The sequence below is a fragment of the Anarhichas minor genome, unplaced genomic scaffold (assembly GCF_050575085.1).
Source record: "Anarhichas minor isolate MPS153535 unplaced genomic scaffold, ASM5057508v1 ptg000010l, whole genome shotgun sequence".
In the NCBI taxonomy this organism is placed as follows: Eukaryota; Metazoa; Chordata; class Actinopteri; order Perciformes; family Anarhichadidae; genus Anarhichas; species Anarhichas minor.
In genome coordinates, this window is record NW_027466456.1 from 6,361,298 (window position 1) to 6,387,428 (window position 26,131).

Below are 26,131 nucleotides of genomic sequence, written 5' to 3' on the forward strand. Positions count from 1 at the left end.
CTTCCGTTTTTTGTAACTTGTATTACATCTCATGTGCATTCGTACACCCGTTGGTTGACATCGCTGTATGTGTGATTTATCCTGTGCTTGTGCTGGTCTCTGCACTACAACCGTACTGCGCATGCGCCGTAACGTCAATCGACTGGCTTCACCGCGGCCTCCATTTTGCAGTATTTTTGCAAGCTAGCTGCTCCCATTCGTAAAGTGCAGCATCAGTAAATAAAGTGCATTGAAAAAGGATTGTTTAAAAACCTGAAGAGATATCCTCACAGACAAAAACGATGGCTGACCCATCCGCAGACGTGAACGTTCCGGAGGGCGCAGAGGTCCGCAAACTGTCGGAGCTGAGAGTGATCGACCTGAAGGCCGAGCTGAAGAAACGAAACCTGGACATCACGGGCGTGAAGAGCGTGCTGTCCGAGCGCCTCAAGAAGGTCGTTTATCTGCTCACTTGTTAAAAAAAACTAGGCACTGGATTTGACTGACCCAAGTAACTTAACGTTACTATCGAGGCCTGTATTTTGTGGCTTCTTGAACGTAGTCAACGCTAAACCTAAAGCTAACGTTAGCTTAGCTTACGAGGCCTGACTGTGTGCTAGCTAGCGTTAACTGTTAGCTTACAATTGCTCCAAACAGCTAGCTAACGAACTATCATCTCGTGTCTATTTACATATTTGATTTTTGTAAAATAAAATGCTTCTGTGTGTTGAAGTGTTCGCATCTCTGTGATTAAACAGGCAATCGAGGAAGAGGGTGGAAATCCGGATGAAATTACCGTCGCTCCGGAGTCCAACCCAAAGAAATCTAATGTTACACCGAAACGGACTTCCAAAGGTAAAGTTTCCATAATACGTTAAGTGGACACCGTTTAACCTACACTGCACATGTCTGTACTATCCGACGGTCTGTCCCATTCCTTTCTGTAAATGCAAACATTTACTAGAAAGTCATCTGTTTCCCAAATCTCACATGGTAGCGTTAACCTTAAGTTACTCGAGGTGTTTCATTCACGGTCTTGATTTAAGAAACTACAGAAAACACTATAGTGTCTGAGAGACTGTCACCTGACGATGATCACCTATGTGGTCAGGTCACTTTCCATTAAAGTTGCTCAGTAACGTAATCAGTAGTTGAGGTGTGCAGGTTATGGTAATTGTATTAGGTAACGTTACATCTTCATGGAGTGGGGTTTTTTTTGGAGCCGATTCAACTTCATGGTGATTATGGTTGTAGAATGGATAACATCTATCAGTTATTAATGCAATGCAAATAAAAGGCATCAAGCTGAAAATACAGCCTCTAAAATGACCATAATAACTCTCTAAAACAGTTTGAAGATAAACTGAACAATTCAACCTTTATAATGTAGTATTTTTTTTTTAATTTGAGCTTTTCTGAGTTAGTTTTTGCCAAATTTACTTAATAAAGTGGCAATTTGGGGAAACCTACTTTATGGATGTGTAACCTGAATATGTGTGAAAGTCCATTTTGATTGTGAGTTTCCTGAATAACATGTTAAGTATATCTTAATGTGAACTTCCCCAGTGATCTCTCACCATAAGTGAATTATACTGTCAAATGAGTTGAATAAAATGTTTCACTGTATTTATTTTCCATTTGCTAAAATGTACAGTGTACAATTCCTTGGGCACGTTAGAGTGAGGAGTATTAGTACTATGGGAGGCTTGTCTTATTCTGTAACAAACACGGTTACAGAACATTTTTAGATGCATAAATGTAGGAGCTGTCGGTTGTATTGGATTGCCTTACAATTGTCCATCACCTGAAAATCTCACAGACACACACAAATCGTTTTCTTTGATACCTGTAAGATGCCCACATGAGCACTCGGTCTAAACTAAATGTATTTACTCTAGATGCAAGGCAAGAGAATGATGAACCAGAGGACAGTGCTATCGAGGAGGACTCTCACTATGGACAGGTGAGATTGCTTCACTTATTTTCACATGTCTTAAGCACTACTGTAATGATGCTTTTGCATCGCCCTCCTTAACAACTGCAAAGTTCTTAATCGCTGTTGAATTGTTTTGTGAGGGTCTTCAGCAAATGTCCTCCTTTCTTATTCAGGAAGAGCCTCAGGATTACCACGAGAACATGCAGGAAATGGACATCCTCGACATGAACGTTCTGGATGAGACGGAGAACGACAACGGGATACCAGCCGAGGACGACGAGGAAGCCGTGAATTCTCACTCTGACGAAGATGCGCTTTTGAATGAACAACATGACGAAGACTCGCTTTTGAATGAACAACATGACGATGATGCGCTGTTGAATGAACATGACAACAAGACCGTCGAGTCAGAAGATGAAGCAAGAGGCCCAGAGGTGAGAAATTCGACTACAAACGTGTCTACTAATTTTGATCTCTTATCTTTGTCTAAATGCCAATTTTTAACGTGACTGCATTTGTATCTATTTTCACAGAAGGATGAGTCTGAGATGTTAGATAAGACTGAACATATGACATGCTCATCAATCGATATGGTATGTTACCTCACACATATTTCTCACGTATGTAAAGCTTGTGAAGCTATACGGTAATGCACGCTGTCACAAACTGTCACATTCATTAAGTCTTTTCTTTTAGGCTCAGGATCCCGATGCAGATGACGTGCAAGAAGTAACAGGTACTGTAGAAAATTGTTTGGAAAAAGGTGGATGCATCTTTTTACAGTGTTGAGCTTGGAATGCAAACACGTAGTTTAGTTTCAACCAGGAAGGAGAGACTGGAAGCCCGAAGGGAATTGCTGGCTTTGTGTTGAAATTTGGTTAACCACAATTAATAATGTCCCTGGTTAAAAATGTCGATTAAGTTATGTTATCTTGCAGTAGTAAAATAACGGTGGTTAACAATTTTGATGCACATTGACAGCAATTATATTTCATGGTCAGGGAGGTGTGAGCTGTTGCAGGTGATTGCAGTGTTTCCAGGTTGCCACATGAAGATCAAGACACTGAAGATCCATCAAGACTCATCAACTGTTTACAGCTTTTTAAAGACTCTGACTCGGAAATCAGCTGGACATGAAATTGCTGGACTTGAGCCAATGTTCTTGTCATCATCACGAATGGACACTGGGGAACGTGAAAGGCTGAAAGAAGGCGGACTGCAGCAAGAATCTGCTGCTGCTCTGCTGATCTTGTGGCTCTCTTCAGCATTGAACTCTTTGTCTGCTTTGGATCAGGTGAACACAGTGAAGTGGTTCGACTTGAAAAATTGAGCCCAAGTGTTAGTCGCATTAGTTGCTTAGTTGTCTTCCAGCCTTCGGGTTCTCTTCCAGTCTCTCGTTAGGGCCTACTTCATCGTTTTAATACATAGTTCTAAGAGCACAGGCCAGTGGTCATGACGTTCCTAATCCAGGGCTTGCCAGTTCCTCGTTAACCATTGCTGTGTTTCAGAAGTGATTAAACTCTGTGCCATTCTATTCCTGTTAAATCCGTAGAAAATGACAAAGTAGCCGGCTCTTGTTTATCTGAGCCACTTAACGAAGATCACCAGCAGAGCCTCGAGACGAGCCCTGAAGAAGAGCACGCTGCCACCGCCGGAGGGGAAGACAATGCGTCCGACACCGGTGCCAAGTCCGAGAACGCCGCCTCTGGAGATGCGGCGAGCGCCATGGATGTTGTTGAGACTCCCACCAAAGAGGTTGGGGACGCCCCGAATGCCCCAGAAGAGACATTTGACGCTGAAAACGAAAGCTCGCAGGCCGTTAGTGTAAGCGAACAAGGCGCTGTGGATGAAACTGTTGATTCAGAAATGGGGTCTAAGAAGGGTGAGGAGGATGAGAAGACAGAAGAGAAAGCTGCTGCGGACTCAGCCTCCACAGTGAAAGAGTCCTCTTCTGTAGAGGGCGATGATCAGAAAAAGAGGTTTGTTGCTTTCTGTCTACTAGAAACCAAAATGGCTATCTCTGTTGCATTGGCTCCTTTGTGCTAGCAAAATTTGGATGCTCTTTGGAGGTAAAAACGTTCTGTGCATTTGTCTTTGTTTTCATTTGTCATTCTTTACACTCACCTATCCCACTTTATTACCCAGTATTCTGATTGCCATATGGTATAGTTCCATTTACTCACTGTTAAATCACTGCACTATGGTACATGATGTCACTGTCAGTTATATATTATATACCATAAAACACATAGTATATACATCTGTATGAGGAGAGATACCAGGTATTTCACTGCTGTATGTTTATTGCTTTTATTTCTTTGTCTCTAGCGCTGAGGAGAAAGATGGCACGACTGAGTCAAAAGATGAAAAAGGTGAGTGGATGAAGTTTTTTCCCCTGTTCTTGTCTTCATATTCATTGGATATATGCTCATTCATTTATTGTTTGTAGCCGCTGGAAGTGCTGCAGCAAGCAGTAGCAGGAATCTGTGGGTCAGTGGTCTTTCTTCCACTACTAGAGCGACTGATCTGAAGACCCTCTTCAGCAAATATGGCAAGGTTAGTCTATGCCGACCCACACCGTCGTCAAAAGGCCTCAAATTTACAGATCACCCGTGTTTGATCTAAAATTGAGGACATAATATATATTTTTTTCTCCTATTCTCTGGCCATCTCTGCCTTTTTTTTTTTTTGTCCTTGCGTCTCCTCCTCTATCTCTCCATTTTCCTGCAGGTGGTTGGAGCGAAGGTGGTGACCAACGCCAAGAGCCCCGGGGCTCGCTGCTATGGTTTTGTCACCATGTCTTCAACAGAGGAGGCCACCAAGTGTATCAGCCACCTTCACAGGACGGAGCTGCATGGCAGGATGATCTCTGTGGAGCAGGTGAGTGTCAGCAGTGGTCCCGCCCAGAGAATCACCCTCTGGATCTGAGTCAATCTTAGCATTTTTTTTTTATGCAGAACTACATTTTTTTTTTTAGTTTGAACTAAAGCACCTGGCAATGAGTTTGTAAATGTAATCCTTGAAGTCTGTTGTGAAGCCTGTACTAAGTAGAGACATGAGTGGGTAATAGTAGGTCCGGTAACAAGGCGATTGTTACATTTGATATCATTTTGTTTAAAGATTAGAATACAGAAATGAATTAAGTTAAAGAGCACACGTAATCGGATGCCTACCAAAGAGGTGTCATTGTTCATTTTCATTGTATGGTATGATCAGTGTGAAATGAAATCTGTTCATTCAGCTTTTGTGAATAAGCACGTTCCTGTTTAAACATGTCAGGCTAAGAATGAGCCCGTGGGGAAGAAGCCAGCCGACAAGAACGACCCCAATAAGCCTGGCAGTGACAGGAGACCGTCGTCTGACTCTAAGTAAGACCGCTCACAAGCTGCTGCATCTCTGAGAGGAGTATCTTCCTAAAAAAAAAAAAAAAGAAAAAAAAAAAAGAAGCCCAGTCAGCTCGGTATTTTGGTCCGGTGTGCTTTTAAGTATGACGGGCGCAAACATTTATAGTACGACATGCCCCAGTAGTAACCTACAACCACAGTAGTTGGAGCTCCTCAGTGTGGATAAGCTATCAACTATGTGGGAGAAAAGTAAACCATTAACTAAACTGTTGTTCTAAAATGTTGGTTGATACTGCGCTGGCTCAACTGTTCATGTTTTCTGTAGATCTGATGGAAAGGATGAGAAGGCTGAGGGAGACGGAAAAGATGGCAAAGGTGAGAAATGTGGGATCATTTCCAGCTTGTATGAAGAAAAAATTAAACCCTGAATAAAAGTCACTCGTTTAACACATCTTCCTATTTTCTTGACCATATCAATTGTGTTTGTTTGACAGGGCGGAATGAGAGGACCGTAGTTATGGACAAATCCAAAGGAGAGCCCGTCATCAGCGTGAAAACCAAAAGCAAGGAACGAGTAAGTAAACGAAAGCTTCTTCCTCACAAGATGTTACTGAGATGCACCCTGGTCATTTATATGCCAGCGTACAAAGTCGCTATTTTACCTTTTCTTTCATTTTCTCCAGAGCTCAAAAAGTCGGGACCGCAAGTCACCCAGTAAGGAGAAGAAAGAAATCTTGTCGTTTGACCAGATCAAGGAGCAGAGAGAGCGTGAGAGACAGAGACAACGAGAGAGAGAGATCAGAGAGGTGGAGAGACGCAGGTTCACGTAAGGATCATTCTCTAAAATCTTCTTGCTGAAGGCTGAAGAAATGCTTTTTGCAGCAGTTTTGTACAATATGATTTAACACTGTTGACCTATATTTACAACATATACTCCCAAAACTGTACATGTGGTGCTGAGAGATCGATCTTTGCCATCTTCTTTCAGCGACCGGGGCGACCGGGACACCCGCGACACTCGCGGCGGCGACAACCGCCCGGACCGTGAGCGCGAGCGAATCCGTCTGTTCCGAGAGAAAGAGGAGAGGAAACACTTGATCCGGAAGAGGAGCTGGCTGGAGGTACTGTTAGTCACCTGTCACCCACATTTCCTACATTACATTTTTATCTGGTGCAAATCTTGCAACGCCTGTTGATTACAGTAATAGAAATATATGTTCATCTTGCTCCCATATATCAATTCAATTTTCTCCTCGTCAGTTTTACTTTCTCACGAGTTCCATTTTTGATAATCTCACCGTGTTCATGAATGGTTTGACTCCCAGGCTGAGAAGCAGCGCCTCGACGCGGACCGCTTGGAGCGTCAGTTCTTGGAGCGGGAAAGGCTACGCATAGAGTACGAGAGGCGGCGCGAGCAGGAAAGGATCCTCAGGGAGCGCGATGAGCTGCGGCGGCAGCAGGAGCAGCTGCGCTATGAACAGGACCGCCGCCCTGTTAAGAGGCCCTATGATATTGATGGCAGGTAAATAATGACAGAATCATGAAATCACAAGATATTAGCAGGAATAAGGGTGAGAGCTTCAGTACTTCTGAATGCCTGGTGTAGATATCGGATGGATAAAGAGCAGCTCGGTGGATGAACTTCATGCTCGATGTCGTTGCCTGCTCCTCTTTTAGGAAAGACGACTGGCCTGAGAAGCGCGTGGCCCTCGATGACCGTTACAGCCGCTCAGACTTCGGTCGTCAGGAACGTTACCAGGACATTGACCACAGAGACCGGGGCCGGTACCAAGACGACCTGCTGATTGACAGGCGAGACACCACTCGCAGCGTCGCTGCAGACAGAGACGGGCAGGTAAGAAGCGTTGACCCGCGTCTCACTAAAGTTAGGATGCAACTCATGCACGTACTACAGTAAAAGCATAAATCCTTGATGGGGAGAATTGAACATGTAACTGAATGGTCATGAGTGACCTCACAGAGTAACAATGGATGAATGTTTTCAGTAAAAGTGTAGCAGCTGTGCAGGGACACAGAATGAATGAATTGTCTCGTGTCCTTTTTCTTTCAGCACTTCTCAGACAGGTCAGAAAGACATGGCAGAGAAGGCCGGGAGTCCTGGAGTGGAGGCTATGACAAACGCGTCAACACCAGGTGAGACTGGCTTCAGCTCGAGCCACATAAACACCGAGATAGTGTCCAGTGCTGACATTTTTCCTGGAGGGAAGAAAAATTTAAATGTTTTTTTTTTTCTTAGGGAAGGAGGTCGAGACTGGGACTCTAGTCGAAAAATAGATGGAGACAGAACATGGCAAAGTACGCATACTTGTCTTTAATTGTGTATTGACGGTTTTTCGTGATACCATGATGTACATTTCGAAGTAGCTTTTAGCCCTGAGGATGGGAGTAGAAGATGGCATAACTATAGTAGCAAGCTGAGGGATGATGGTGCCACGTGTCCTGAAACTATAGAGTTTTTAGCACGTAATGGCAATATAGACTCACAGCTATTCCACGTCTGATGTTTTGCTTTTTTGTTGCAGGTAGAGACGGGGCCATCCCAGGCCAGAGCCACATAGCACGTGGAGGAATAGCAAGGTGAGAAGTGAATATTTACGCCTCTTTTTTCATGTTATCCCCCCCCCCCTTTTTTTTTTTTTGTACATTATATTATGATAGAACAGTATCGATCATTGTGCGTCTGTGTGTTTTTGTCCACCAGCCGTGGAAGCTACATAAACACAGGAACATCTCAGTCCCTGTCCGGAGCTCTCAACAGGCAGAACCAGCTGCTGCAGGGCAGCGGGCTGCAGGGTGGAGCTTTTGGCCGACGCTACTGATGTCTGCCTGAAGACGATAGTGGGATTGTTTCAGGAGGTCGTATCGGGAAGGATGCGTCCATCTTGTTTTGTAAATTTTTTTGAAAACCAGGATTTTTTTTTTGTTTTTTGTTTTTGACACAATTCCAATCAATTTGTTGATGGAGACATTTGTTTTTCTCATCGCTTCTCCCTTTTTTAGTTGTTTTTGTTTGTGTGCGTGATGTAGTGATCTCCTGCCTTGTATTTATCATTCAGTCCAACCTACCTTGTTAGTCTAACACAACTGCTTGCCATGAATGTGTTGTATATGCAGGTGGGCCTGTAGTGGAAAGTCACGTCGGAGCTCTGTGTTGTGGATTAAGATGTTTTCTAGACACCTGGATCAATGGACCTAACCTCACCAGTCTTCTCTCTGTATCCCAGTTTGTCTGAAGCATTGTGTACGTTTTCCATTCTCGTTAAATTTGCCTTTGTTGCAAGTCAGTTCTTCATCGCTTGAGGCTCCTTTTTGACGTCATTCTTTTTCCGATGAGTAAAATGTTTTTTAAAAGTAAATTCATTCACATTGTTATCCATGCTTGTTAGTTTATTAGTTTATTTCAATCAGTGCTTTTTTTTGTATTTGATTTGTGTGATTGTTGGATAATGGTAATAAATGCCCCAGGAGCTGTTCACAAACTATTGATTAAGATCTGTTATAAAATCTAAATCTTACAATTTAATGTATTATGTTTCAGCCTATGTTTTCTGTAACTCGAATGTGTTTCTTTGTGTAGTTTTTCATAAAAGTGTTATATTTAGTGAAGTCCTTCTGTTTGGTTCATTTAAGGCCGTGCTCACAGGGTGAAATTGACTCCATAAATAAAAGATTTTTCATCTTTTTGCAGTGGTGCTACTGAAACAAATGCTCCCCGACTTATTTTAAATTGCCAAAATATTAATTTAGAATTCAATGTCAGGGGCTCACATTAAACACACAAACTAAACTAAAGCATATGAGCTGTCGTGACACTTTGAAGCAACAATTCAATTTCAATTTCTTCCATTAGACCTTTTTTTGACGTATTAAAATGCAGCGTTTACATTGGACATGGCTCCATTTAGATTTGGGGATGCTCTGCCACCATTGAATGGTTTGATAATAAAATGATCGTGCAGCAAAGATGTGAAGACTTGATCGACAACTTACATTTTCACTTGTGGTTAATAGTCAATAGTGTACAAGATGAGTTTTCTTGCAAACTGATTATATAACAGGACGTTTCCCTCTGACTTAAATGGAATAATAATGAAACCAAGAGGCCATGATTCTCTTCAGTACTACAAACACTGAACTTTTGCACTCGGACTTCTGTTCTGGTGTCCTGAAACCTTTCCAAACAGCAGAGGGAGAAGTTACTCAACTTGGAAGTCCGATGAGAATGGATGTGCTGTATTTCACATGACTAAAAGACCTTCAGCCTAGACTGAAGAAATGAGGTTGGAAGCTAGTGGCTGCAACACCAAACCCAGTGGGTGGTCTGGTAGAACTGGTTGTAGTCCAACAATGTAGACTCGTGACAGACACCTCAGTAAGTGTCAGTGTTGCATATAACATTCTCATTGCAAAATAGCACGTTGTCCAGGATCACGTGTTTATTTGCGACAGGAGATGATCTTCTTGACCTCTGTACTTCACGGTCATGACGATATGATTTCTAGATATAGCTCCTTCACTTCTAACTTCCCTTGGTTTTTATCTATTACTGGATCCAAGTTCCTCTTTTACAAATGGAGTTCCTCTCTTCCCACCGATGCTTTCCTCCTTCAGGACGCAGCTACTCGTATCATGAAGCGCAAGATATGACTCATAATGTGTGCATAATGCTGGAGAAGTGCTCAACAGCAGGCTGTAAACTCTTGCTGTTGGTGTTAATTTAAGTTAATAAATAAGTTCGAATGAACTGTGAAAATTTGTTGGGTCTTTCATAAATGTATTTAGAAGTTGCTTTCAATGGTGTGGACAACCGTTTAGGGCACAAAGGAGGTCTGCACACTGTTCTAGGCTGTAATTAAATCCTTTAATTCTTGCCTCAGTCCCGTGAGAAAGCGGAAAACAAAGGCTTGTAATCAACTCAAAGCATTATCACCTGCTGGTCAGCAATCCCCAAGGAAAAAAACAAACCCCACACACCAGCAGGTGATAATGATTTGAGTTGATTACTGCCTCTACAAGAAATGCCTGTTTAAAAAAAAAAAAAAGATAAATAAACTATTTATTAGGAGCCTAACAGTGTGCAAGCCTCCTTTGTGTCCTGCAGTATAGTATTTTTAGTTTTGTGTCTTTTCCTGGATGTCTGCACACTTGTTCCCTCTTGTAAGAAAACTTTTAGCCAAGAAAATTGTTATGGCAGATGTGGCATTACGGGGGACCCCTGTCATTGTATCAAATCTGCAGGTCTGCAACTCCAGTAACACAAAACAACATGCAGGCATGGTTCAGAGATGTGCATTTGTCAGTTTGCAACATTGACAGCATCACTGGCCCTGTCCCCAACCCACCTGTTGACCCTTATCTGGCAAATAAAAACAACAATTTTCCTCTTGTCGTTTTCTAATTGTCCACTAGAGGGAGATATATAATCACAAATATAGGCAAGAACTGGTCGTTTCTATTCATACTTCAGGCATTAAGTAGATGTTATTATGCATATTAAAGGAAAGTGAGTGCAACGGTAGAACCAGCTGAAATACTTACTTTCTCATGATAAGCAACAGTTAATACTGATGATTGCATGCTTTGGCTGTTGCATCCATGTGGACATGGATGACAGCGGCGCTACAAGTGGAAAAGCTTGTGACAGAAGATAAATGCACAGAGGACATGACTTGTGAGTGAGAGGATGTTGGGGGTTAAATTGAGGACATGCATCAGTGACCAGCACTGAAAACAGTCCGCCAGATGTAGAACGAACAGCTTAAATCAACACGACTGAGCTGGAGAAGGCCAAAGACACTTCACCCGGACACATACACACTTACAGGCATATATGTGTCAGTAAGCACTCACAATGAGGTCAATGTAAATGGAATGCACACATACACACACACACACACACACACACACACACACACACACACGCACCACTGATCTTCGGCGTCACCCCCGTGCTGTGCAACATCATTTACCCTGGCCTTTGGAATGTGTGCTTGTTTTCTCTCTCTGTCCCGATCAGCCATCTAGCTGAAGTGTCCTCCACATCTCTGAGTCTCTTGAGTCTCTCTCCTCTCACACTCACTGCCTCATTGTTTTATTAAATCACAAGGTTAATCTGTATTAAAAGTAATGTACACGAGTGAATGTATGGCAAGAGACTACAGCACGTGAGAAACAGACAAACACGGTGGGATTCACATCGTATCACACAGCAGGTTTTCAGTAAGATCCTCATCAGTGTTTCATCGCTACAATTGGTCGTGCAGGGTCGTGATGTTTGTGGTGCGTTCATGTGCATGTGCTCCTCTTATACAGTATGTTAGGCTGCAATACACCAGACCTGAGACCACCACAGGTGGATCCACCAGGAGCTTCCTTGGACAGCTGAGGGAAATCAAAGCTGAGCTAACATCCTTATTATGTTTCAACAGAAATGAAGCTCGGAACAACAGCTCAAACTGCAGGGAGGAGGAGATGGTCTGCAGAGCTTCAGTGTCGTGGGTCAAAAAAATGCAGAAAGGGAGAGAGATAAGACGATATATAGTTATCTACTGTATCCGCCCTGCCCTCTTTCTGCCAACAAATATCTTTTGAGAATATCTTTGTTAAATTGACCCATCATATAGTCCTGGCATGATTTTTGAGTATGTTTTTGCAATCCTTAAAATACATTTATGCTCATGGTTTTTAAGGAATTTAGGCAAAACCACAGAGAGATAACATATGTTTACATTGGGGGGAAATCCTTTGTCTGCTGCCAAAACGATAATCCTGAGTTCATCACAATCATTCGTGCAATGCAGCCAGTCTTCATGATAAGGCTGCTGGGCAGCAGCACGGGAGGAATGATGCAAACTCTGATTCCTGTCTGCCAAAGACATCGAGCTCAGACAGCAGCCAGACAGAAAGAGAAGGGAGCGAAGGCCAAACCTGAGCCAAGATGGGTCATCCCACTCCAAGACCTGGAGAGTCAGACATCAGGCTGCTGTCATCCGGGGCTGTAAGAGGGATGCTGAACACTGAGGGTCTGTCCCCAAATGTTCTGTTGTTTCGGATTCATGTCTGAGCTGTTTCTCACCTTAAGATAATCATAGATTGTTCTCTCAGTCTTTAATTTGGGCTATTTCTTTACTATCTGTTTGCACAAGGAACAAAATATATAAATTAATGACTTCATGAAATCAATTTACTCTTTGACCAATCCTGTGAAACATCACAATTAGTGCATTAACAACCTGGTATTTGATGTAGAATAATACATTAATGTGTTCATGTTGAAGTTTATTATCAGATAAGATTAGGGGTGCAAAATCATTCAAATAATTTAAACAGCAGAGTCAACAGGAATTGAAATGGACATTTCAACCCCTTCTCGACTGCTTACAGGCAAAACGCTGGCATCTTCTGGAGCAGTTGAAATCAAATAGTTATGAAATCTCTTCTCCCTCATGAGTTGGGACATCAGTGAGTTGAGGAATTCCGGTCCGACTGGACTGGTGCTCACTGCTGTACGCACGGCGGCCCAAGTCGTCTGCCTTAACACGAACTTGACCAGCTGCCTGACACGTAGGACTCATTCAGCTGCTGCATTCCTCTCATAACATGCAGAGAAATCCACCGACACACATGTGCAAAAGCCCCTTTGTAATGTACAGGCATGACGGAGAAACTGGAGAAAACTCAACTGAGCAGGCAGAGCTACAGGGTGTGGATCTCCACCACACCCACACACACACACACACACACACACACACACACACACACACACACACACACACACACACACACACACACACACACACACACACACACACACACACGCACACACACATACATATATGCGTCCTTGCTTTGCATCTCACTGTCGGGACTCTGTGTGCACTTATTTGCATCCATGACAAAAGTGTGTAGGCTTTTGTGTGCTGGACACATAATGTGTAGAGGACAGTGGAAGCTCTGTAAGCTCTGACTTACAGAGGACACGCAGCAACAGATGTACAGCCTTCAACTCATTTGTTCCTCTGTGTGTGTGTGTGTGTGTGCATGTGTTTTTCCTATTCACACTTATTCCTCTGCACATACTGTACATGCATGCACACACACACTGTAGGAGTATTTACATGCATGCCTTATCCAATTGGCATACAAAAATGTACTCATGCTGCATAACAGTGCCTACTGCACCAGGACTTAGGTTTCATGCATATCTAAATATACATTTATATACTGTATATGTCAAACATTATGTAAGGAGAAGTTATTTAGCATTTCACTCCTTTAACATTGTCAGACTCAAGATTGCTCAATGCAGCAGAACCAGAAAAATCTCCACACATTCTTCTTCCTTCCGTCAAACATGCTATAAGAGATGGCTGATGTTTATGGCTTTCCACCGATCTCATCGTCACTGCAAAAGAAAAAAGGCTCACAGCGAGGCCGCAGATGTGATTTCAGCTGCTTTTTCACTTGCAAAACCATTCTAATCTAATTTGTAATAATAATAATCTATGATCTCCTGAATTCTACAGAAGAAAAGTAAGGGATTTAAGGTTCACAGTATACAGTGGATACAAACACTCTCAGTGTATATTAGATATAAACACCCACATGTCCCGTGCACGCACACACGCAATTCACGCATCAATTCGTTTTTCCTCGTTAAACTGCCGGCACAAGTGTATAACACAAACACTTCCTGTCACCCTTGAATAGAGGCATAACATATTGGCTTCCTCACACACTCAAGTCTTTCTGCGGCTCTTTTATGACCTTGTTGTGTCTTTAGTAGGAGGCTCGTAAAAGACTGAACTCCTACTGAGGAGGAGCCTTTCTTTCTTCTGTCCTGCCTGCCCAGCAAATCTTTTTCCTCGTCTAATGGATTCTGAATGGGCAGTAAAGCTAAAATTCACTCTGTTGTTGGTTAATTAGAGCGGTCTCTTGAGCTTCCATGTCATTATGTGAAATACACCTTAAGGTTTGTGAAACCAAGATTCATGAGTTTGCCTTTCCTCTTTGACATTATGCTCCCCAGCTGGCTTCAAGGTCTCAGCAGAAATCCCTCTCCTGTTGTGTCTGGACACAAGTGATGGCTATGAACGAGAGCGGAAACATTCAGATAAAGGGGAACACGATGTGATGAGGGCCAACGAAGACATGAAAAACAATGAGGGGATGACCTAGAACAGGCAGCAAAGAATACAGATTAAGGGACAGAGGAGAAGATGGATATTTAACACCAGATAACATGGAAGTCTGCAGCCACATCTTCAGCCTGCTGTGGAAGCCACATACTGTAAGCACATGGTGTTACCTCTCTGAAACACAAGAATAGGGAGTTGAGGATCTCACCATGTGCGTGTGTGTGTGAGTGAGAGTGTGTTTGCACGGCTGCTTCAACACATCTTGATGAGGTTTTTGTCCCATTCCATAGAAGCATGACTGACTGTGTGTTGTTGTTATTCGGGATTGAAGCTACACCTGTGTTTGCTCCAGTGGTCATAAACACATGCGCTTATACTGGAGGAAACAGATGGAGTCCAAATGCCACTGCCTCGGACATTCAGCTGATTTACGAAGTCTGCGTCATCTCAACCCCGCTCTGCTCATGATCTCTCAGAAGTTTAAACGGAGGAATGTGAAACTAATGTGCAGCCCTTTAGGTTTGAACGACTCCAGAAGAAGAATAAAAGGATGGTGAAGGAATTCCTCCCCAGCAGGGAATATATGTTCTCTCTGCAGTGATCTTTTCATTTCCTCAGCATGGTCTCAAGGTCAAAGCCAAACTAATTGGAGCTTAAAGGGACTGAGTGACATTAGACTGGGACATATCAGATCTGTATACGAGACAAAACACACCCGTCGCTACTGTCAACTGCTGCATTTTGTCTGCCCGTCTCTAATCAGCTGCTGCTCTCATTCTCCCCCTCTGTGTTTCTTCTACATCCCGTATCCCTCTTCTTGCATGCCAGGGTGTGTCTCATAAAGGATATGATATTACCGCCCTGTCATATATCTCTGTGGGTCTCCCTTGGGGTCAAGTACAGTAACTTCAGGGAATGATGGGGGAAAGGCATTTCTCCTCTCTCTAATCACTGGGTTGGGCCTGTTGGTCTGGCCATAAGCATCACTTTCGTGACAATCACTGGCAGACACATAAATATAAACACACCTCCTCATAGGCATACATACGCTTGAACATGTCAGATAAAAGAAACGGGATACTATAATTAGAGAAGGAAAATAGCAGAAGTTGATGACTGAGGATGCAATTGTGCAGAAAATGCTGGTCTGTCATGAAGGAAAGTGAATCAGCTTCTTCCTATTTTTCTTTTGTATCCACGCTGACTTAGCATTTAAAGTTATGTTCAGTTTTTCTTTGTGAACATCTCAAAAAAGGTACTTGCCATTATTGAATCACCTTGAGATTTCATGACTTTCCCTGATTTTTATGAGAACCGCTTATAAACATGTGATGTTTCATCAAATGTAGAAGCTCAGTTTGTGGCGAAGGGAAAGGTTACCGCTTCAGTACTTTTCTAGTGGGTTCTAATGAGGTCAAGGGGCAAAAAAGAAGGTTTTTGCAGAAAAAAACCACCGCTTGGGTCTGTTGGAACCCAAACAATGACGAAGTAAAGCCAGTGTCAATAGAACTCAAGTGTAAAATGACTACTATGCAGGTAAAGGTAAACAAGATAAAAAGTAAGGGTTAGATGAATGCAACACTTCTCTTTTGCTTCTTCTTCTCTTGTCTGTGGCTCATTTTCTTTTTAAGGCAACACAGAACATTAAACAACACGGCCCCCTGAGTCATGCACCACACGTAATATTCTAATCCAAAATCTCATACAGTTTTATCTCTACGGGTTTTAGAAGAATAATAGTCCTGGGGGCGACATCTTACACTGACCTGATTCTCCAAAAACAAATGCATATCAGGTTTAAAAACAAGGAAACTTTATCCTGATGGAAAAACATATAGGCTATAGGTTGATCTGTTTTGTTGCCCTCAGTTTGTAGAGAAAACAAAAGTATAAAATATTCTCACGCAGTTGTTTTGGCATGAAAATCATCATAAAGCTTATAGGGGCTTGGACACATTTCCTTCATGCGTGCTCTCAGTCTACATGTGTCTTTGATTTCTCTGGAGTTTTTGAGTTTCTTCTGTGCCCCCAAGTGCTGCAACGGGGTTTAACTACCAGCGTAGAGAATGCACCGAGCATCTAAACATCTTGTTTTCATTTTACATGACATGATATGAGATGGGAATGTACTTTTATTGATTTATATTCTTATTAGCTTTTTAAGCTTTTTTCAATAAATTGGGATCCAGTTGTGCTTTGTCATCGTTCTCGAGTGCAGACTCACCAGTGATCTGCCAATAGGAAAGGGGGCTTTCAAACACACACACACACACAACGCTCAGAAGATCTGTCTAAGATGATCACATCGGACTTGGCTTCAGTGGTCTCTGACTGACAACACCATGGCATCCGTTAACTAAATCATACAATCAACATCAGTGATTATGTTTAGAAAAAAATCATGAACCTCTGATCAGGGAGATAACTGGTGCTGGAGAGGTGTAAAATTGCTCCCGTAGCTGTGCCTACGGTGTGATAGAATCTGAATTGTAAGTCGCTTTGGATAAAAGCGTCTGCTGAATGACTGTAATGTAATGTAATGTAATGTATTTCGGTATGAAAATACTATAATTCACTAGCTTGTGACAGTCTGTGCTGTTAGCGCTGTGATTTAATTGTCTTACTTATCTTCAATTGTTTGTCTTTGATGTATACCCAGGAGGACTCTTGGAGAGCAGTACTGTGCTGACTGGATTATCAGTGAAATAAAGTAAACTGACATTGAATTGCAAGTGACAGAGACATAAATGAATTGGATAAAATGTTACATATTGTCTTATTCAACAAATATAACAAAACATGTTTGTGAAATACATTGCCTACCCTAGCTTTAAGCACATTTTGCTGATAATACTTTCATACTTTTACTTTAAAAGCATTTTCAATGCAGGACTTTTATTTAATAATATTGGCTTGAATGTGTAAAAAAAATATAGATTAGTCATTTATTTTTACACATACATTCTTGCTTCTGTTCAACAGCTTATTATGAGTTATGAAGAAACACATTTAACAATGTAAATTTGTCCTAAATTCTGAGGCAACTTTACTGCAAAACTTTGCTAAAAATCAAACAATCGAATTGATAGTTGATAATTGGCACTAATGACACCGTTTCTATAAAGCTAATGACACATTCCGGTGCGCTGCAGTTAGTCAGCTCTCCTGTGCAGAAGATTGTGAATGATTTCCCTTTAGTGATTTCAGAGCTGGGACAAAGTTTAAACTCCGCCCCTCTGACCGTCAGCCAATCATGTTTGAATATTCAAATGAGCCACCCATAAAGATGACTTGTAGAGGCAACTGTGACAGACCATAAGAACCTTTACTCCTAAACCGCAACTCCATACCACTTTTGTGTTTTGAATCATACGCTTGGATATACAGCCGGTCCGCCGGACACCAAGATAACTTTTAATTCAGGATATTTAAGAAAAAAAAAAATTAGCAATAATATGGGAAAAGAAAATATCAGTTTTTTGTCTGTTTGGATAATTTTGGGGAAAATCTTTGCAACTTTTTCTTCTGACCCTGAACTCACCACCACCACCGTGTTCGGTAAGAACGACCTATCAGCTTGTTTGCCTTGCAAAGAGAATGTTTTCCTGATTCATCCGCAGCTCTAATGAGGCAGCAATTACATGCGGGGATCAGGTTCATTCCTGCATGATGTTCCGTGTTGACCGCGAGTAACCCCGTGAAACGCTTTCACAGTTCAGGTCTGCATCCTATTGCATGCCATTTAGGTCCATGTGTGCATGAAGCAAAGCGGCTACTACGGGCCTTTTGTCTGGAGAGAGAACAGAGGAAAAACAAAACACTACGGTGAAAAACAAGAATGTTATAAAATCGCATTATTTCCGAGTGTAAAAAAAAAAAACATACTCAATGTTTAATTAGGAATAATTTTTACTGGTATTTGTTTCCACTTCAAACCATTTAGATTTGTTTGATTTTTTTTACAAGACTTATTAAATTACAAAACAAGACCCAGTGGAATAATCTGGTTGTATCCAGGTTTTATCAATTGAAATTAATCTCTTAAGGAATTCCAGGCTTTTGACAATATTTTAATCTTTAATTCATTTTATGCTGGTAGAAGTACAGTGAAGACAAAAGGGGGCGACACAGCCATGCTCTATGTCTCTACCGGTTCACTGACACACTGGTGTGATCAGTGGTCCATTAGTTTGACAGATAGAAAAACAGCAAGTTTCGCAATTTGCATGAAAACGTTTCCTGTTTGTTGATGTGTGTTTATTTTGTCCTCGGCAAGACTGTTTCAAATTGCTGCCTGGTTGTTGTATGTATGCCTAGAACTGGAAGGTGTAATAATAATGTTCTTTAATGTTCAGTTTCCCTGACTTGTGCATGCAATCCTCTACATTTCCATCATACCATAATGATCTAATCCACTGCGTACTGTTTGTAACAGCAAACGCCACAGTCACCGGTACTCCGCTGCCGACCACTTCTGAATGGATCACAGACTTCACTGACATCGTGTCCAAGTTCTCCCTGCGCACCGTCGACATCCCAGATGACGACATGTGCTACATTGTGACAGGCAGCCCAGAAACCATCAAAGAGTGTAAATTCAACTCAGAGACACAGACCTTCATTGTGATACATGGCTGGACGGTATGTTGAACTCAATGTATCTCATGTAAAGTTGTCACCAGCATGCAGTACTATAGAAAACCATGTTAAAATCACAGGTATCGCAGCAGGTTTATCTTATGGGTGCCTGGTTTGTTAATTAAGTATTTATTTGTGTTTTATGTATGTCGGTTATGTGCTCTGTTTTGTTTTGGTCCGCTCCTATAATGGGATTTAGTCATGCAACAAGATTTGAACCTGAAGACAATTTGGCTTCTCTCCAACCACTCAACACACAGAATGAGGGCTAAAGCCAGAATGAATCACGCCATCCAGCAGCTGACCTCAGAAATGTGTGTGACCGTGTGTGTGTGTGTGTGTGTGTGTGTGTGACTACAGGTGACCGGGATGTTTGAGAGCTGGGTGCCCAAACTGGTGTCTGCTCTCTACGAGCGTGAGCCCAGTGCCAATGTGATCGTGGTGGACTGGCTGACCCGCGCCAACAAGCACTACCCGACCTCTGCAGCCTACACCAAACTAGTGGGCCGCGACTTGGCCAAGTTCGTTACATGGCTACAAGTAAGTGTTTTCATTGATCAGTGTCCAGCTGGCTGACACGGAGCTGACAAACAGCTGGATCATATTCTCCTCATCCTCTTTGTCAAAAAGTGGATTTCCCCCACTGCTTTTGCATCACCAACACTTTGACTGTATTCTACGTTAATCTGCCAGCAAAGAAGTTAGAGCAGCTGGAGAATCTGTGACAAATTTCTGTTTGATGATGTAATCCTTTTGAACCCAGTGGTGCTGCTGCAGATATGTTTTCCCTACTGGTTATGATTTTAATCGCCCTATAAAGGTGTTTTATGGCCGTGTCTGTGGCTCACAGCAGCTTCTCATTACAAAGATCAGAATTTAGTAAAGCTCAGACTTTGTTTGAGCAATTTAAGGGCAAAAAGGGGTACTGGCAGGAATAATGCTTTCATTTGTTTGTCCTTTATTTACATCACTTCCAAGTTTAAAGCTTGTAAAGTTTTGGCAAAGCATACAATTACACAAATTAATCCTCATCTTGGATTATGTCCAAAACTCCATTTAAGATTTGAACAGGTAAAGCCTACTATTAGTTTTAATCCCTCCAGCAAGTCTGTGGGATTCACTTTAAACTGTTTTACGTTATGTCCACATGTTCTTCTGGCACATCTCATCCATCTCCACATGTTCTTCTGGCACATCTGATCCATCTCCTCGCTTTCAGAAAGAGCTGCAGTTGCCCTGGGAGAGGATTCATCTGCTGGGCTACAGTCTGGGAGCACACGTGGCTGGAGTTGCCGGAGACCTCACAGACCATAAAATCAGTAGGATCACAGGTGAGAACATTTACGACCATGTGCATTGTGTTTTAGCTATAAGCATTTTGGCTCATTTCTTAGACACTTTAATGTCTAAATTTAGTCTCTGAGCCAGTGAATTAATGCGTGCAAACATACCATACTGTACTGTATTGTAAGATACAGGCCCTGCTCGTAATAACAAAACACTACGCCAGTAAAATATAATCACCCGGCCATTCCAGGCCCGTATTGTAAGTGTGCTGTGAACCAGTCGGTGCCAGTATGCGGGTCCAATCCCCCTATTTGTCCCCATGGACTTTATTGAGTTGGGACATCTCTCTGACCTGCTTAGAATAATGGTGTGTTTACTGTGATCAAAGGCAGGAGCCCATTAACAACCCGCAATCACTACTTCACATTGTCCTGAGCTTCAGTGGTTCTGCAGAGCGGCACATGAAGAAAAGAAACTAAAAGAAACACACACTCAAATGTTTAAATGTGCTGTTTTATCGGTCGATCAGTCCATAAAAGTGTTCATTCAGGAGGCATTTATTTCAGCTTTTATGTGTCTTTTATGATCTACACACAATCAATTCTTCATGGAAAACCGTGCACAACAAAGAAATTCCTCCAAAACACTGTGAGGCGTCGCTGAAATTTGCCTCCCTCTCCTTTTATCTAGGTCTGGATCCTGCTGGTCCCACCTTCGAGCACGCAGACAACCAGAACATCCTGTCCAAAGATGATGCCCAGTTTGTGGACGTCCTGCACACCAACACCAGGGGCTCCCCGGACCGCAGCATCGGCATCCAGAGAGCCGTGGGCCACATCGACATTTACCCCAATGGAGGCACTTTCCAGCCTGGCTGCGACATTCAGAATACATTGATGGGGATTGCATCAGCAGGCATCAAGGGCCTCCAAAGTATGTCCACATGTTCTTCTCATTGTTCGTTCCTCACTACACTTCTGCTTGTGATGATGCTTTGGGTTTGGTTATAATCTATATACTGTCAACTAAACTTCAACTAGATGACCTGGTGACATGTCGGCATGTATCTGCCCTTATTATTTGACTCATTTCATATGTCCTGGAATGTAAAAAAGTTGCGTATAAGTGACGAAATCTTAAATTTTGATTGAACCTTTTACTGCTCAGACCTAGTGTGTTACCAACCTTCTTTTTGCAACAATGGTTTTGTAAACTGTCAAGATAGGCTTGTGTAAGTTTACATGATGTCAACAGACATTTTAAGTCTATAAAAGCTTTCAGAGCTACAATTAAAATATGTTTGCCTCCAGTCGTAACAGCCACAGATTCAGAGACGTGTTTTAATTACGCAATGCAGCTAAAAGTTCAAAGTGAGAAATGCCGTAAAAGCCTCTCATGAGGAAGACATTTACATCGTTGCATGACGTCACGCCATAGAAGGTGCAGAGGGTTCACAAGCGTCTGTATTCTGTGTGCTTCAGATATGGACCAACTCATCAAATGTTCCCACGAGCGCTCCATCCACCTGTTCATCGACTCTCTGCTGAACACCCAGCAGCAGAGCATGGCCTACCGCTGCAGCTCCAGAGAGGCCTTCAACAGGGGCATGTGCCTCAGCTGCAGGAAGAACCGCTGCAACAAGCTGGGCTACAACATCAACAAGGTCCGCACGACCCGCAGCGCCAAGATGTACCTCAAGACTCGTGAAATGATGCCTTACAAAGGTAAACACGGGGGGGAGAGGAACATGCAGAGAGGCGTTTGTAGGCTTTGCGTCCTGTGCAGTGCTAGAAAGAAATACTTTGATCTACTGAAAGTCTGACTGGGTTTATGGACTTTACCAAGGATTAGTCATATTCGAGTTAATGGATGCACATACCTTAATAGGAGTAATCCTCAGTGTGTGAGCTACTATTGTTGAATGTGCTTAGTGTGGATGTGGCTGCCCGGAGCTGTAATTCATATTAGTACAGGTAGCAATGGTACAAATAGACTACACACAATGTTCACACAGCTGTAGACATGTACAACAAGTAGCAGGTATTAAGGAGGTCACACGAAGAAGAGGTCATGGGTATTTTAGTAGCTTGGAGTATGCTGAGGTAATGCAACACCACTACATGTGATACACTATGAATGGAAAAGTTTATTTAAGAATTTGGTAAAAGTCAGCATTATTTCTGTGCAAAGATTAGCATGCTTGGTAAACAGTTCTTTTGTAATGGATATATATATATGAGGGTGTGTGAATGTAACCAAGCCGGATTCAGCACAAATCTGTGTTTAAATGCAGCACTGTGGCAGTCACATGAAGACAGAGAACGGTTGCATAAGGGCGTTAAAAGTATTAAACTAACTTTAAGTAGTGGTTTATGAGAGACATGGGCCAGTTGCTGAGAACCCGTCAATCTGCGTGAGAGCGTGTCTAAAGTGTAAACTCTGTTTCTTCTGTCGTAGTTTTCCACTATCAAGTCAAGGTGCATCTCTTCAGTGAGGACCAGCAGAGCTTCACCGAGCAGCCAATGAAGATTTCTCTGTATGGAACCCACGGAGAGAAGGAGGACATTTCCTTCGTCCTGTACGTACATTAAACAGCACCATTTTTTTTTTAACATACTGTCATGTGAAAAACAAAACATGCATGTGGAAATTACAAGAGAAAGTTGACACATGGTCAACAACAGTGTTTCCTGACCATAAATACAGACCATATTGGCACCATTGCTATATAACAAACGCATACACATACACACACACTCACCTACCACGGACGCCTGCACTGCGTCAACATAGATAGTCCAAACTGAGCTGCTGACCTTTGAACTTTGCTCTTCTTGTCACCCCTTAGGCCGGTCCTGAACGGTAACACCACTTTGTCGTTCCTCATCACCACCGATGTGAATATTGGAGACCTGATGATCGTGAAGCTGCGCTGGGAGAAGGACACAATCATCAGCTGGTCAAACTGGTGGGGCAGCAGCAAGTTCCACATCCGAAAACTGCGCATCAAGTCCGGGGAGACCCAGTCCAAGTGAGTTCTTGGTCTCCATCACAAATATATCTAGAATAAACTAGAATAGATCCATTGACACTTCAGACTGGAATTTCTTTTTTTTTAAATTTTGTTGTTACTTTAAAGTGTTTTTTCTTTCTCCATGTGATCTCAGGGTGATCTTCAGCTCGAAGGAAGGAGAGTTTGCGTACCTCGTCAGGGGAGGAGAAGATGGAGTCTTTGTCAAGTTGAAAGAAGACAACATGAGCCGTAAAGAAAAATTGTAAGTTGAGGAGACGCTTCCTGTATATGGATCCTTGTTATTTATTATCAATTATCAATTGACATATTTCAAAACCCAGTTTTATCAGAAGCAGAAGCTCTCCTGTTCACTGTTGTCTTTTCTTCTCTGCAGGATGCACAAGCTGAAGATGGAGGGCAGTCTTTTTGAGCAGAACGGCGCTTGAAAGTTGCACTTGAACACACATCATGCACAGCATCCATCTCTACACACATAGCCAAAGATGGGCCGCACACTGCAACACTGGGAAAGCCATAGCAAGCAACTGGACATATACTGAATGCTGCCTTTTTTTTTTTCTTCTTCTAAATTTTCCTCCTGTTGTGCCTCTTGACTTGCAACCGACACAACCTCATCTACAGTGCTGGCAATCAGTCTGCTCACAAACTCTCTCCTGTCTCTCCGCATATTCTGCTGCTGACACATGTTACAGCTTTCTTCGTGATGATGTGCTCACATATGACAAATGTACACTTTCTGTAGCATTTCTGCACATCTTTGTAATCATTTGTTTATGCTTCTGTAGCCCATATATACTGTTTATACTGATTTTGATGTACTTTTAACCCCTGAAGTGTTCTTTTTTCTTTGCCTTTGTGAACTTGGATTATTGTTTATGTATAAATGATTCTGAGTGATGGGCATAATTTAGGCACATCTTTTTGTTTGTTTTTTATTTCTTAAATGTGCAAAATGATAATTTTGTCTCTAATGTTTTTCTTTACCGAACCACTAATTGCAAACAATCGACAGGGACCAAAGAAGTATTTACTATCTACTGAATGGAGAATCACAGTGGTCTAAATACCTTTTTTGATCAGTATTATATATATAAATATGAGTAATGTGTTAATATCTGATCTTTTGAAGCCTTGCTTGTTCTTTGATTGTGTTTTGGTTATTGTGTCACTGGTCACTTTAAAAGGCTCTCTGTCCCCTGCAGCCATTTAGATGTCAAAGGTCATTGAGATTGCGGTCCAACAGGGAAATGCATCTTTTAATTTGGGTATTTTTTTTTCCTGAAATTGAACTGAGGTCACTTTTAAATCCAATAATGGCTCGGTGCTCTTTAATTACTTCATGAATGGGCCAACAGTGTCTCCCCTGCAATAGTTGACATCATTGACTTAACTCTGTCTACAACGTGCCCTTATTTTGAAAAGGTCAAACTGTACTTTACAAAATTGCTGAAAATAAACATGCAAGCTCTGATAATTTGTGATGGACTGGCCTACATGTTAGCCGTAATACATCTCAAGAATACTTCATATTGTATTTACTGAATGTATATTTGTATATTAAGCTGTAATATATTTTGGGAGGCTTTCATTGTCATCTGTATTTTTTTTTTTATAAATGAAGCGTTTTGTCATTTTATGCAGGGGGCTTTGGAAAGATCAATTAAATTGGTCTCCATGCCAGCTGTTCAGTGACTTTACTTTCATGAACTGAGATGCAGTGCACTGTATAAATAAAGAGCCCAGGATGGTTTAATAAAGAGATAAACCACATATTCCAATACTCCTGACTGCTTTAGTTGCTTTTAGATAATGATAAGATGATTAAAGCGTCAAAAGATTGTCGGAATGAATTGTCACTCTCCAATCTGATGTTCAATCAGATAAAAGCACATCTGCCTGGTAGCATCATCGTCATCATCATAGCTCATCGGTTTTAGAAGCAGGTGAAATATATATATTTAAATATCAGTGATGAAGTCTGATCACTCTGAGGGATCCACCTAAGCATCTTGAGGGTAACAGCTCCTTGATTCAGGCTGACAAGCTGACTTAAAATGTGCTAAATATTAAACTATACTCCATATGATATCAGTTTTGGTGATCAAAAAATGTATCGTTTGTTAGCTATGAGTTTGAGCTTATTTGCACCAGACGTGATTCTAGCACCTGTAAAGAGAGTTTTATAAACTTTTAAACAACTGAAGAGTCTTGTATATGCAGTATTTCAAACAAAACACACTGAGTAGCACAAGTACTAGTAGTTTAAAAAGTACCCTGTGGAGCTTTTTATTGTGATCAGACACATTTTCATTCACATCCAAAGTTTCTACATTTCTAAAGACTGTTATTTTAAAATGCTTTGGTCACTTGTCATGCTCCTCTTTCTTTGTAATCTAAGTCAAAACCACCGTCATGATGTTAGGGCTGGCAATGTCAGTTGGTTCCAGTGTGAAACATTTTCGGACTATTGGATGGACTGCTTTTTAATTTGCTACACACATCCCTCGTCCTGAAGGGAGGAATCTCAATGACTTTGGTAATGATTTGGTGTTGGTGGCAGATTTTGAGATATCGAATCCAAAAACGAATTACCTCAACTATACTTTGAGATTATTCTACCATAGCATTGTAACACTATGTTTTTTTAACAGCTGTCACTAACTGTGGTTGGAAAATTACATGTGGCTCTTCAAACGGGGCCCCGTTTTTCAGTCGTCCGTGTCTGATGAAACACATCCGGTATATTTAAATCAAT

At 41.9% G+C, this 26,131-nt stretch overlaps 2 protein-coding genes across 2 annotated transcripts; both read left to right on the forward strand.

Annotated features, from left to right (window-relative positions):
* Positions 1 to 134: 134 nt before the first annotated feature.
* Positions 135 to 8,963, forward strand: safb (scaffold attachment factor B). Its single transcript, XM_076087860.1, has 21 exons — positions 135 to 434; positions 738 to 834; positions 1,878 to 1,942; positions 2,089 to 2,349; positions 2,449 to 2,508; positions 2,612 to 2,651; positions 3,468 to 3,894; positions 4,244 to 4,287; positions 4,365 to 4,471; positions 4,646 to 4,795; positions 5,195 to 5,283; positions 5,585 to 5,634; positions 5,754 to 5,833; positions 5,943 to 6,085; positions 6,248 to 6,380; positions 6,585 to 6,781; positions 6,937 to 7,114; positions 7,331 to 7,413; positions 7,517 to 7,575; positions 7,803 to 7,857; positions 7,982 to 8,963. The coding sequence occupies exons 1-21, from the start codon at positions 282 to 284 to the stop codon at positions 8,097 to 8,099; spliced, it is 2,589 nt and encodes an 862-aa protein (XP_075943975.1). The 5' UTR covers positions 135 to 281; the 3' UTR covers positions 8,100 to 8,963.
* Positions 8,964 to 17,872: 8,909 nt separating this feature from the next.
* lpla (lipoprotein lipase a) lies at positions 17,873 to 25,545 on the forward strand. The gene is made up of 10 exons (XM_076088596.1): positions 17,873 to 17,988; positions 18,890 to 19,058; positions 19,416 to 19,595; positions 20,275 to 20,386; positions 21,033 to 21,266; positions 21,824 to 22,066; positions 22,800 to 22,920; positions 23,191 to 23,373; positions 23,510 to 23,617; positions 23,750 to 25,545. Exons 1-10 carry the CDS (start codon positions 17,873 to 17,875, stop codon positions 23,799 to 23,801), a joined length of 1,518 nt encoding a protein of 505 aa, XP_075944711.1. The 3' UTR covers positions 23,802 to 25,545.
* The last annotated feature ends 586 nt before the right edge of the window (positions 25,546 to 26,131 follow it).

Excerpts from the sequence above, each read along its gene's own strand:
- safb (XM_076087860.1), top strand. The coding sequence starts at position 282 with ATGGCTGACCCATCCGCAGACGTGAACGTTCCGGAGGGCGCAGAGGTC. Across the intron at positions 1,943-2,088 it reads AGGACTCTCACTATGGACAG|GAAGAGCCTCAGGATTACCA; the intron begins GTGAGATTGCTT and ends TTTCTTATTCAG. Across the intron at positions 5,284-5,584 it reads AGACCGTCGTCTGACTCTAA|ATCTGATGGAAAGGATGAGA; the intron begins GTAAGACCGCTC and ends TGTTTTCTGTAG.
- lpla (XM_076088596.1), top strand. The coding sequence starts at position 17,873 with ATGGGAAAAGAAAATATCAGTTTTTTGTCTGTTTGGATAATTTTGGGG. Across the intron at positions 20,387-21,032 it reads TAAAATCAGTAGGATCACAG|GTCTGGATCCTGCTGGTCCC; the intron begins GTGAGAACATTT and ends CCTTTTATCTAG. Across the intron at positions 22,921-23,190 it reads GAGGACATTTCCTTCGTCCT|GCCGGTCCTGAACGGTAACA; the intron begins GTACGTACATTA and ends GTCACCCCTTAG.